Source organism: Pteropus alecto, unplaced genomic scaffold, assembly GCF_000325575.1.
Source record: "Pteropus alecto unplaced genomic scaffold, ASM32557v1 scaffold234, whole genome shotgun sequence".
Taxonomy (NCBI): Eukaryota; Metazoa; Chordata; class Mammalia; order Chiroptera; family Pteropodidae; genus Pteropus; species Pteropus alecto.
The window spans coordinates 100,944-113,296 of NW_006435780.1; the positions used below are offsets into that span (position 1 = coordinate 100,944).

Below are 12,353 nucleotides of genomic sequence, written 5' to 3' on the forward strand. Positions count from 1 at the left end.
TATTGGGACCAGGTGCTCTACTCTCAAATGGATTCCATTAATGCTTACATTTAACTCACAGGGAAAAAAGAGAGGCCAAATGTGATATGAACTCAAACTCTCCATTAAGTTTTCAGGGCACAATCAGACTGACTTCTATGGCTAGAGCTGAGACTCAGTACTAATAAATATAGTAGATTGTTGTTATTGAGGGTAGTTATGTTCTATAAAGTCAGCTAACTCTTTATTCTGGCTCTTTCCTTTGCTTGAAGTGTCCTTCACCTCACCTGATACTATGTTCTCACAACACCTAAATAAACAAATATTAAACACAAGTATGTACATCTTCATTCCTTCCTTTAACCTTATTTACTAAAGTGACAGTATAGGAATAAAAAATGATATAAACCAGCAAGGACAGATAGTAAGAAAGCCAATGACTGCAGACTAAATAGCAACACAATTTTGGAAGATGGCCAAGTGGTCACTGGGGGAAAAGCTTGCAATTTGCCCGTGGAGGAGAGGAACAGAGAAAATGATAAGTAAGCCATTTGACACTGTAGAACCATGAAAAGGATCAGGAATTAAAAGTGCCAGATATTTCTGATGGCATGTGTGCAGGGTGGGGCTGAAAACAGGCAGATTGGTTGACAGTTTGTAGAAAGATAAACTTTCCCACCTGCGCTGCCCACCTCCTTACCCCAACAGAAGAAAGTCACCTTTGAATCAAGGAGGCTCTGGACAGAAGAACATCAAGCAGCTATGAGGACAGAAATAAGGGGCCGTATTTAAAATAAGAGGATAAAATAAGGAATGAGTAGTAAGACCCTCAGCCCTCTTCTAGGCTTATACCTTCAAAGCAGAATAGTGGAAGAGCCTTCTTTTGAAGAACTGATCCACCAAGAGAAAAGACTTAATGGATACTGAGAGTCTTTAAGCAAATATCCAAGTTCCTTCCTATCCATCAGCTTCCAGTCAGTTTTCTGGTATCTCATTCTTGTGTGTGTGCATGCACGCATGTTTGCAATTCTCATTCTTTAGTATGAATGTATAGTCAAGAGATCAGCAGAAATTTGAAGAAAGTCCGAAAAATAGACTAAAACTGACAGAACAAAGGAAATAAGAGAAACAAAACAAGTAATTACGATTTAACTATTTTATATCATATTGTATTATATTTATATAATACAATATTATATAGAACACTATTTATATATAATACAATATTATATCTATATGTTATACATTAAATATATATAATATAAATATATATTCATATTATAACTATAATATTCATTGGGCAATAACTGTCACACTTGTTTGCCCATTAGACTCAACTGAGATCTTTTAATTCCCACCCCAGCCATGCCCTCTGCTGTGGTAAAACCATCACCTGGTGGGAAGGGGAAAATTTTTAAAAATAAATAAAATATTAAAAAAATATATTAAACCTACCTTGCATTGTTGGAAATTAATTAATTAAATGTCAAAAAGAAGTTTCTGCGTTTCTGGAATTAATGCATTTCTTGTGAGCCAGAATGATCATCAGATGATGACTTTTAGCACAGCACTCGTCCGAAAAATAGATTAAAACTGACAGAACAAAGGAAATAAGTGTTTCACCTTTTCAGATATTATTCCCAAAACAGTCTGTTTCATTTTTAGAAGATGGTGGAAAGTAAGAAACTGAAAGCTGGATTTGAATAGCTGAATATCTACTGAAGGAAGAGTAGAGAGGAAATAAAATTTCAAACAGCAAAAACCATCACCTGGTTCTCTATATCTAGGGGTCTTTTTCTGTTTCTATTTATTTATTTATTTTTTTAGGTTCCACATATAACTGCTATCATATGGTATTTGTCTTTCTCTGTCTGACTTATTTCACTTATAATACGTTCTAGGTACATCCATGTTGTCACAAGTGGCAAGATTTCATTTCTTTTTTATGGCTGAGTAATATTCCATTATATGGATGTACCACCTCTTCTTTATCTTTTTATCCATTGGTGGGCTTCTAGGTTGCTTCTCTAGCTTGGCTAATGCTGCAGTGAACATGGGAGTACAGATATCTCTTTGAATTAGTGTTTTTGTTTTATTTGGATAAATACCCAGAAGTGGAATTGTAGGATCATACGGAAGCTCTATTTTTAATTTTTGAAGGGAATCTTCATACTATTTTTCATAGTGGCTACACTAATTTACAATCCCACTAACAGTGTATAAGTTCCCTTTTCTCCACATCAGCACTTGTTTGTTGATTTATTTATCGATGGTAGCCATTCTGAAAGCTGTGTGGTGACATCTCATTGTGGTTTTAATTTGCATTTTCTTGATCAGTGATGTTGAGTACCATTTTTGTCTGTTGGCCATCTGTATGTCCTCTGTGGGGAAATGTCTATTCAGGTCCTCTGCCCATTTTTTAATTGAATTGTTTGTGCGTTTTTTTGGTGTTGTATAAGTTTTTTTATGTATTTTGGATAGTAACCCTTTTTCAGATGTATCTTGTGCAAAGATCTTCTCCCATTCAGTAGGTTGTCTTTTCATTTTGATGATGGTTCAACTGACTAATTAATTAAAGTACAATTTCTGGAGGATACAGGAAGTTGTATTTTTTAAAACTCTTCAGATCACTTCAATACACAGAAAAAAATGTTACAGAGAGAAGAGAAGATTCCCAATCCAGGAAATAAGGTTAGGAAACTTACAAAAGCAACATGCAATATAGCAACAAGATATAACAATTATAAACATTTACACACCTAATAACAGACCTTCACAAAATACAAAGCAAAGTTGACAGAATTGAAGGAAGAAATAGACACAGTTCTACAATAATAGCTGGATATTTCAGTACCCCACACTCAATAATGGATAGAACAACCAGACACAAGAAAAGTAATAGAAGACTTGAACAACACAATAAACAACTATATCTAACACATATACAAAACACTCCACCCAATAACAGTAGGATACACATTCTTCTCAAGTGTACATAGGACATTTTCCAGGATAGAACACATATTAGGTTGCAAATTAAGTTTCTGTAGATTTAAGTAGATATTATACAAAGTATCTTCTCAGACCACAATGAAGGAAGTTAGAAATCAACAGAAGGAAAACTTAAAAATCCACAAATTTGTGGAAATTAAACAATACATTCTTAACTAATGGGTCAAAGAAGAAATCACAAGGGAAATTAGACAATACTTAGAGATAAATAAAAATGAAACCACAACATTCCAAAACTTATGATATGCAGCAAAAGCAGTGCTCAGAGGGAAATTTATAGTTAGAAATGGTTACATTAAGAAAAAAAGAAAGATTTCAATCCAACCTTACAATCCGAAGACCTAGAAGAGGAAGAACAAACTAAACCCAAAGCTAGTAGAAAAAAGGAAATAATAAAGCTTAAGGCAGATGTAAATAAAATACGTGACGGAGAAACAATAGAGAAAATTGACAAAACCCAAAGTTGGTTCTTCAAAAAGATGAACAAAATTGAAAAGCCTTTAGCCAAATTGTCTAAAAAAAAGGACTCAAATAACTAAAATCAAAAGTAAACGTGAGGATATTACTATCAATTCTACAAAAATAAAAAATTAGGAAGTACTATGAACAACTGTAGACAACTTGGATAACCTAGATGAAATGGACAAATCCCTAGAAACACAAAATCTACCACGACTGACGAAAGACCTGTATTTAGTAAGGAGATGAAATCAGTAATCAAAATTAAAAAATCAAAGTAAAATATACATAAAATGACATTCACTTCAGTGGCAATATGTCCACTCACATGGTTGTGCAAGCATCACCACTATCACCACTATCCAGCTTAAGAACCTTTTTGTCATCCCAAACTGAAACTGTACCCATTAAACACTAACTCCTGCCTCTCCCTCCTCCACCCAGCTCCTGGTAACTTCTGTCTCCTGTCTCTATGAATTTGCCTATTCTAGGTACCACGTGAGTGGAATCAGACAAAATTTATTGTCCTTTTGTATCTGGCTTATTTCACCCAGCATGTTTTCAAGGGTCATGCATGTTGTGTGTGTCAGAATTTCCTTCTTTTTTAAAAGGCTGAATAATATTCCAATGTGTATATATACTATATTTTCTTTATCTATTCATCTGTTAATGGACATTTGGGTTATTTCTACCTTTTAGCTATTGAAAATAATGCTGCTATCAGTGTACAAATAACTATTTGAGTCCCCGTTTTCAGTTCTTTTGGAAATAGACTTAGAAGTAAAGTTGCCGGATCGTTAGTTTTAACTTTTGGAGAAACTGCAATACTGTCTTCCACAGTGGCTGCACCATTTTACATGCCCACCAGCAATATGCAAAGCTGAACATTAATTTTTAGAAGTTCATATTGAAGTCTGTTGTGTTTAGAGGAATTCAAACAGTAAAACATAGTCTAGGAGGGAAAATGCAACCAGAATTATGTTTTCCCAAATGTTGGACAGCAGTACATCCCAGCTCAAGGTACCAAGCAACCTGCCTATTATCAGAGAATAAAGATTAAAGATTTACTATACTGAAGTATATTAAAAATTGGTGTTCTTTCCCAGGAAAAAGAGAACTGTCATGTCAGAGGCATTAGTAATGCTGAAAATTCCATTATCCTCAGAAAGACCAAAAAGCTTTCAGAATATCAAAGGGACTAGATCAGGGATCTCCTCCTAATACTTTACTATGAAAATTGTCAAATAAAAGGATTTTAGAAGAATTGTACAATAAACCCTCACATACCCACCACCTAGATCCTACAATTGACATTCTGCTACATTTGCTTTATCTCCTATCCACTCCTCTATCCATTCATCAATCCATTTTGGTTTTTGATACATTTCAAAATAAGTTGCAGAGACCAATGCACTTCACCCCTAAACACTAGCATGCATATAATTAACTTGCATTCAATATTTACTTATGGTTTTTATCAAATGAAATTTATACATAGTGAAATATACAAATCAAACTACCATTTAATTTTTTAAACTAGAACTTTTGAGATACAATTCACATGTCATAAAGTTCACCCTTGCCAAGTGTACAATTCAGTGGTTTTTGGTCTATTTGCAAAGCTGAGCATTGATCATCATTAATTCCAGAACATTTTCATCACTCCCAATAGAAAATCCATCTTCATTAGAAGTCACTCTCTATTCTACCCTCCCTCTATTCCCGGGAAACCACTAATCTACTGTCTCTATGGATGTGCCTGTTCTGGGTATTTCATAAAAACGGAGTCACAGAATATGTGGTCTTTAGGATTTGGCTGCTTTCATTTAATGTAGTGTTTTCAAGGTTCATCATGTTGTAATTTGATGGGCTTTTACCTGCATAATAAGCAGGTTTTTTTTAATCTGCATTTTTCCAGGAGAAAAAGTTAACTTTTGTCAAATTCTCCAAAGAGTTTGTGAGTCAGTAAAGGTAAAAGGAATCTCTGATCTAAGGGACATATATGGAGACTTGGGACACTAATTTAAAAGTCTACTCCTTAGCAAACACTAGCAAGGATGGGAGATTTGCCAGAAGAGCAAACCTTTCTGCTAAAGTAAGACCTTCAGTGCAGCTAAGAGGAAAGCACACAGGGCTCCTAGCCAAAGAACCATCAAGGAAGCGGCTCCCCAAAGGGAGCAGTGGATGAGAAGGTCAACAGAATTGACAGCAGGGCACCCTGGTTCCTAAAAGTTCTGGCACCATGAAGGAGCTTACAAGCAAAATCAGTAGAGGCTGGAACGACATTCCTCTCAGGAGGCTGGGGCAGCCTTAGCCACTCCCATGGAGGAAAATACTGAACAAGAGAGAGGCGAGGGAAAGATGTGGCTGGAAAACTCACAGCTATGCAAGCCAAGCCAATCTGTCACTAAAAAAGATATAAATCTGCCTTTGTGATGCCCCAGAAAAATTTTTTGTTGAAAATCACAGCCATCTGTACCCCCAGTCAGGGCAAAGTGGCTCAGTGTGCCTTTGCCACACTCTGGAATGGGGAGAGTCTGCCAAGTGATATTGACCAAGCTAGACTCAGTAGCTAGTTATATCTATGATTGCCACCAGGCACTCCTGAAGTAGAAAACGCCATCCTTGCCACTGGAAGGAGTGTAATTAAAGAAATATTTATTTTTAAAACTAAGAGATCTGAAGCAAAATGTTAAGAACATGTTGAGTTGAGTGGTGGGTACACAGGTGTTTGCTGTATTTTCTCTACTGTGTGATTTGGAGAGTTCATTATGAAGTGTATTTGAAAGACTGAAACACATGTAACATTCACTCAGTCAAGTTTATTGAACTTACTGTGTGCTCAGCACCGCCCTAGGCAGTAATATGAGAAAAATCACAAAACAAGATAACAAGAGAAAAATATACTCCACACTCTTACTAATTTGCAGTCATTTTCATGTTGCTTTGTTAAGTGTTCTTAGGTCTTTGGGGGTATGTGGTCTTCCCCTTTCCCCATGCCCGCTAAAGCTTCTGGCACTGTTGAATTATGTGCCAATATGACCATCCCCTGAGGAACAGAGCATGGGACAGGAAAAGTGGCTTCCTGTTGATGATGCAGTCAAGGGTTGGCCAGGGCTAGGGTGCCATGGCAGGGGAGACATGCTGAAGAGGAACCCATCACCCTGGAGGGCTCAGGTCACTCAGTTAATCCCAGGAAGGCCAGACTTGGGGAAGCCACAGAGAAGGCCTTAGAGGATGTGCTCAAAGCATTAACACTAAGAAAATGAAGCACAGCTACATGCGCTCCTGGATACCACCAGACTTCTCACCTCTCTCTTTCCTCCTGATCTTTGCTAACACCAGGCACTAGCACCACCAGAGGCCAGGCCAAAGGGGAAGTCTGGTGCCCAGTGAAGAAGTAGCGAAGGTCCAACATATAACGATGCCCAAGAGAAGGCGGGGTCAGAGGCAGTAGAGAAAGGGCAGAGATATGCAGCACAGGGAATACTTTGTGCTTGGCTAATGCCCCTTGGCCAGGGGTTGGTTTCTGTGCAAAGGTTTCTACACAGCTAGCAGGGTCCTAAATTTTCCCTGAGGGAATGAAGCTGCACAGCACGGGAAGGAAATCCAAGCTGTGCATGGACTGCCTTGGCCCCATACCAGGCATGCCCCCAGGCCTACTGTGCCACACGCTGTGGAGTACTGGCATGGAACACAAAGCAGGCCCAAGCCAACAGGGCTGCGACACACTTAGATGCCAGATGAACTCTGAACACACTGGGCAAAGAGCTCTCTCTGCCTGGACATGGGCATTACATACAGGCCCCAACCTGAGTTAGAACAAGGGCTTAGATCCAGCTGGCAGCCTTGCCAAGGACAAGGGTCAGATCCCAATGAAACCATCATGTGGATGACAGAAAGGGCACCCCAGCCAGGAGGCAAGCAAAAGTGGCAGTGGCATGGCCTCTCCTCACTGGCAACATGGCCAGGCAGAGGAAGCCTTCGAGTGGGAGGGTGCCCAGGGGCCATGGCATCCTCTGTCTCGCCCTCAGCTCAGAGCCAGATCTCCTCATTGCTCACACTGGATACTCGTTAGCTGTAGCCCAGTACTAGGGGGCAGGTGAAACCTGCAAGGTCAGAGATGCCCAGGAGTCTCAGTAACCCTCATTCTTGGAAGTTGAGAGACCACTTTGCCCCTGGGGACTCAGAGGCACAAGCACCAGGACTAGGGAGCAGAGGAGGAGAGTACCTTGGCTAGTGAGGAGGCCGCCAGGCTCTGGGTCCAAAAGTTCTGGCCAGCTGTTGTTCTGAGCCATCTGCTGGTCTGCTGGTTTCTCTGTTGGGTGACAAAGGGGTGGTGCCCAGGACAAGGAGTGTGCCTGATGAGGCAAGGTGTCTCTTTTTATCAAAGGCACCTTTGAAGACAATGCAGGGGCAAACAGAGGGTCCTGGAAGTACCTTGGGAATCTGGAGTGAGGTCGTTGAGCTGAAGGTTGGACAGGAGGGCCATGTTCTCCTGTGGCAGGTGCACGCTGTTGAGTTTCAGGTTGTTGGAGTCACTACGGGGCGGACAAAACCTGGGACACACCCTGGCTCCAGCAGGCAGGTTTCTGTTTTCGGGCCTATTCTAGAGCAACTGCAGATTCCCACCTGTTCCCGTGCTGCATCTCCATTCAGCCCATCCACTCAACCCCAGAAAGAGTTACCTAGAGATCAGAGATGGGTACTGGGACAGGCTCAAGGAGAAAGAAATCATGCCACTGTTCTCAGTGTGCCCACTCACTCTGGGCTCTGCCCCACCTTGAGAGACCCCTTGCCTCTCAAGTGCTCAGCACTAGCTCTGGGACCGGGGTGCTGTTCCCAGTGCCCAACCTGCCATCTGGGATGGTCACACTTTGGGGTACTTGCTCTGCCCAGCCCTCCTTACTGCCCTGCTGCTCATCCTGACCTCATCTCAACTCCCCCAACCACCCTCTGCCCCCGCTGCTTTGGCCCTACCTTTGGTCTTCTTCTCATTCCTGAAGACCAGGTAGGCCACCAAGGTGCTGAACGCTACCAGGGTGCCCAGGGCAAGCCTTCCAGCCACAACAATGCCCAGCAGTGGCACTTCCATCCAGGTGGTCAGGAGTCCTGCAGGTCATCCTTTGGTTAGATTCCAAGTGGGCAGGGACCCCAGCTCTGAGATGAAATACTCAGTTTGCACTACTCTGTCCTCCCTGCTCAAGGTGGCTGGGACAGCTCATTCGCAAGGGCAACAAATCCTCCCATTTCTGTACTGTGATTCCCCATCCACTGGAGGCTTTGCTGGGCCACTTACTAGCTGTGCTCAAACCTGGAGTCGTAAGTGAGGCACTGGTGATACCCATGTCATTGGTAGCTACCACAGACAGGTTGTGTGCCAGGCTGCGGAGCTGCAGCTACACGGTGTGGTTGGTGAGCCAGGGGTAGTTCTCGGCATCCAGTACCAGGAATTCGGAGGTGTTGACAGTCACTGGCCCATCCTGGTCCATCTAGGTCACACTGGCAGGTGGGTTGGCACACACGAGGGCAAAAAGGACAACCAGGAGGCCCTGGCCCTGACCTTCCTGGTACTTGGCCCTGACCTTGGAAATTTCCAGCTTAACTGGTGCAAAGCAGAGGCTTTGCACATGCCCTTTGCATGTTCTTCCAATATGCTCTCACCACAGTCCCTCACACTCCTTGCCCTTTCTTCCCAAACCCAGAAAGGACCTATTTGGATGGCTGGGTCCACCTTATGCATAGCATTTTGTAGTGATCAAGAGTATAAACACTAGAGCCAAAATGTCCAGATCCGAATATTGGCTCTGCTACCCACCAGCTGTATAACCTCTGCCAGATTAACTTCTCTGTGCCTGTTTTCTCATTTGTAATATGGGGATATTACCTCATAGGATTATTGTGAGGATTAAAGTGAGATAATACTTGCAAAGTGCTTAAGTGTTTGTGAAATGTCCTATTAGACCACCTGCCAGGTGGCTGATGGGGGTCCCTGGGCAGAGACCCTCTCTCCCTGCCCACTTCAGGGACACTCACATTGCACACTGAGGATGATGGAGACATTAGCTGACTTACCACTGTCCAGGTCCTGCAGAGAGCACTTGAGCTGGGCCCACTGGGCAGCTATGGTGAAGGTGATAGTGCCTCCACAGAAGGCGTCTCTGCTCACACTCAGCAGTCCTGAGGTGCTGCCCTCCTGCAGCTGTTTGTCCAGGTACAAAGCCAACTGGGGGTGCCCGGATCCTCTGTCATTTGGCAGGTGAAGACATGGCATTCATTCTCCAGAAGTGCCCACTCAGTCCAGGCCTGGCCGTAGATTTGTGGGACCAACTCCTCACAACCTGAAACACAGCAGGGGATTGTGGGGTAGGGTTGGTTCTGTTCTGTGAGGAAGATGAAGTCCAGTTACAGAGAGGCTGTAGGTAGAGAGACTGGAGTACCTGGGTTCTCTCACCAAGGACTGGCTGGATCTTGGGTAGGTGAGTGAGGGGAACCCAGCTCTGATGACTGCGGCCTGAAGTGGGTATCCAAGGCAAAAGTGCAGACAAGGAAGGGAGAGAAGAGAGTCTAACCCCAGAGGGGTGTACCTGAGCTCAGAAAGGCTGGCAGGAGTAGCAGTGTTGTGTGCGGAAGGGTAGCTGGGCGTGGAGGCAGCGCTATGGTGGCCGTGGCCTGGGCTCCACGCTGCCGAGAGAAGACGGTGGGTCTCGATATCAGTCAGGGGAGATCAGGCAAACTTAGTAATTCCTCCAGGAATTAACTCCAGAAACAAAAATGCAGACCGACCCACAGGGGTGAAGGCAAAGACGCGAACATCCAAGCCCTAAACCCCAAAGCCGCCCAGCACATAACCTGTACCTGCGGGGGCAGACCTGAGCTCTGACTCTAGTGGACAAACAGGCGCACCCCCACAGACACACAGAAACCAGCAACCGTACAGCCCGTCCGAGGCCCAGACGCACACAGATACTAGGCTACATGTGCCCCTCCCCCAAAGGGACCCTCCGTCTCTGCCCTATCTCCCCCAGCCCCTATCTTTCGCCCTATGCTCCCTTTCTCATCCTCTGGTTGCTCTGGTGGATGCGGGCTGAGGCAGAAGTGATCCAGAAGGAAGGGGTCACCAAGCATTCTCGCCCCGCCCGGAGCGGCTCTCCTGAGTCCCAGCCCGAGCTCAGCCAGAGCAACTGCTCAGGTCTGATGAGCGCGGCAGAACGCTGCAGGGGCGGGGCTGCGCCAGGCTGGACGGATCAATGCCGGACCACGCAGACCTGCCCCGCAGCCCGGACCAGGTGGGCAGCAGCTCCCTCACCGCCACCCCAAGCGGCCGGTGACGTGCAGGCCTCCCTGCACTGGCAGAGGCGGCGGCTGGACCGAGACACAGGCGGGAGTCTGGGCGAGCCGCAGCTTTATTGGTTCAGGGCCTGCCCCTGGTCCCGCGGGCCGGCTCAGCACCCGTCGCGGGGGCGGTGCAGCTGTCCCATCACGTCGGCCAGCATGCGGTTGCACAGTGCGGCGTACGGGTTGAGCAGCACCAGCTGGCGCCGCGCGAAGGGGCTGCCCAGCCGCGCCGCCCGCTCGAAGTCCTTGCGGGCATCGTCGTCCCGGCCCTGCAGCCGCGCCAGGAGCCCGCGCTGCACGAAGCCCTGGCGGGCGGCGCGGCCCCGGCCGCCGCTCAGCGCCAGGGCGAGCTCCAGGTCTTCCAGGGCTCCTGTGGGAGGAACGAGCACAGAATCCGGGCTCAGAATTGGGGCCCTGGGCTCGACCATTCACAGCCCGCCCGCCCTTTATCCTACAAGTAGGTATTGTTACTCCCATTACGCAGACGAAGACTGGAAGAGTTGGTAAGATATACCCTAGCTGCATAGCCCGTTAGTGACAGAGCTGGGACTGAAGTCCAGGTCTCCCCTTGTCCCACACCAGAACGTGAAGGTTGCTGGGAGAATTTTGAGTGGTCACCATGTTCATGAATCTGGCCCGTTGCTGGCGTGTAGCTTGCAGTTTATTCCACGCGTATGTATGTTATTAACCATCCACCTTATACCACGTGACTAACTGAATCCCGGAGTCCTAGACAGTTATTAACTGACAACTGTTTCTTACAGATAGAGTCCATTTCTCTTTCTTTTCCTTCTGAAGGCTTTTCCATTGTGATTTAAAACAGCTCTCACTTGTTTTCTCCACTGACTGCCTGCCTTTCCTCATTCTTAATTTCCATAATCTTCATTATTTTGTATCAGATATTCTTTGTAGGAGGTCTTGGAGCCAGAGCTGGCCTGCCTCATTTTTAATTTTTATTTCCCTCATAAAATAGTGGAGTTAGGCTTCTGAACTCAACTGCATGCAGCCGGCTTGTATCTACTATAGCAGGGGTCCCCAAACCCTGGGCCTGTTATGCTCTGGGTGCCCAGCAGGAGGTGAGCGGAGAGTAAGCTAGTGAAGCTTCATCTGTATTTTCAGCTGCTCCCCAGCGCTAGCATTACCACCTCAGCTCCAACTCAAATAAATGGTCATGCATTAGATTTCTCATAGGAACACGGGTCCCTGGCGCCAAAAAGGTTGGAGACTGCTGTCCTATAAGATCCACTGAGCTGCGTTTCTTCTGGGCTCTGTTTCATTTCACGCATGTTCTCTTGTCTAAAGAGCCTGTCAGGGTGCTTGGGAGCTTTATTGTCATCCTGGAGCAAGACAGATCTTCCTTTTTCTGTCTTTTACTTCCCAGAACCTAGGAAGGGCTCTGCTCCCTGCTGCATCTGCACCTGGACCTTTGAGAAGCTCTCTGATGACAGCATGTCTCGGTGGCCCTCAGAGGAATTAAAAGCCTCCTCCAGGCGAATCGCTTCTAATCCCCTCTTGGGTTTTGGTCTACAGGTTGTTCCTAGTGACCTTTACAGCCCTGGCCTGGC

At 45.1% G+C, this 12,353-nt stretch overlaps 2 protein-coding genes across 6 annotated transcripts in view; both read right to left on the bottom strand.

Annotated features, from left to right (window-relative positions):
• Window positions 1-6,252: 6,252 nt before the first annotated feature.
• On the bottom strand, window positions 6,253-10,648 carry LOC102881191 (transmembrane protein 25-like). 5 transcript variants are annotated; one of them, XM_025046482.1, is made up of 6 exons: window positions 9,891-10,019; window positions 9,526-9,791; window positions 8,431-8,562; window positions 7,891-7,964; window positions 7,682-7,768; window positions 6,253-7,559 (listed from the first exon to the last, which is right to left on the bottom strand). In XM_025046482.1, exons 2-6 carry the CDS (start codon window positions 9,722-9,724, stop codon window positions 7,542-7,544), a joined length of 510 nt encoding a protein of 169 aa, XP_024902250.1. In that variant the 5' UTR covers window positions 9,725-9,791; window positions 9,891-10,019; the 3' UTR covers window positions 6,253-7,541. The 5 variants fall into 5 exon arrangements, 4 of the variants coding, with proteins under 4 accessions (XP_024902250.1, XP_024902249.1, XP_024902248.1 ...); XM_025046481.1 differs by having other exon boundaries at window positions 6,253-7,768; XM_025046480.1 differs by lacking the exon at window positions 9,891-10,019 and adding an exon at window positions 10,038-10,648 and having other exon boundaries at window positions 6,253-7,964.
• Window positions 10,649-10,859: 211 nt separating this feature from the next.
• LOC102881451 (tetratricopeptide repeat protein 36) overlaps window positions 10,860-12,353 on the bottom strand; it is a 3,811-nt gene continuing 2,317 nt past the window's right edge. Inside the window, 1 exon segment of the mRNA XM_006911462.3 lies at window positions 10,860-11,158. Within this exon segment, the coding sequence (XP_006911524.2) occupies window positions 10,896-11,158 (263 nt within the window). The 3' untranslated portion in view covers window positions 10,860-10,895.

What these genes read in the sequence shown, in the direction of transcription:
- LOC102881191 (XM_025046480.1), bottom strand. Translation starts at nt 9,724, where the DNA reads ATGCCATGTCTTCACCTGCCAAATGACAGAGGATCCGGGCACCCCCAG. An exon ending in TCTGCAGGACCTGGACAGTG is followed by an intron (nt 8,563 to 9,525) that starts GTAAGTCAGCTA and finishes GATGACCTGCAG; the next exon opens with GACTCCTGACCACCTGGATG. An exon ending in GAATGAGAAGAAGACCAAAG is followed by an intron (nt 7,965 to 8,430) that starts GTAGGGCCAAAG and finishes GAAACTCAACAG; the next exon opens with CGTGCACCTGCCACAGGAGA.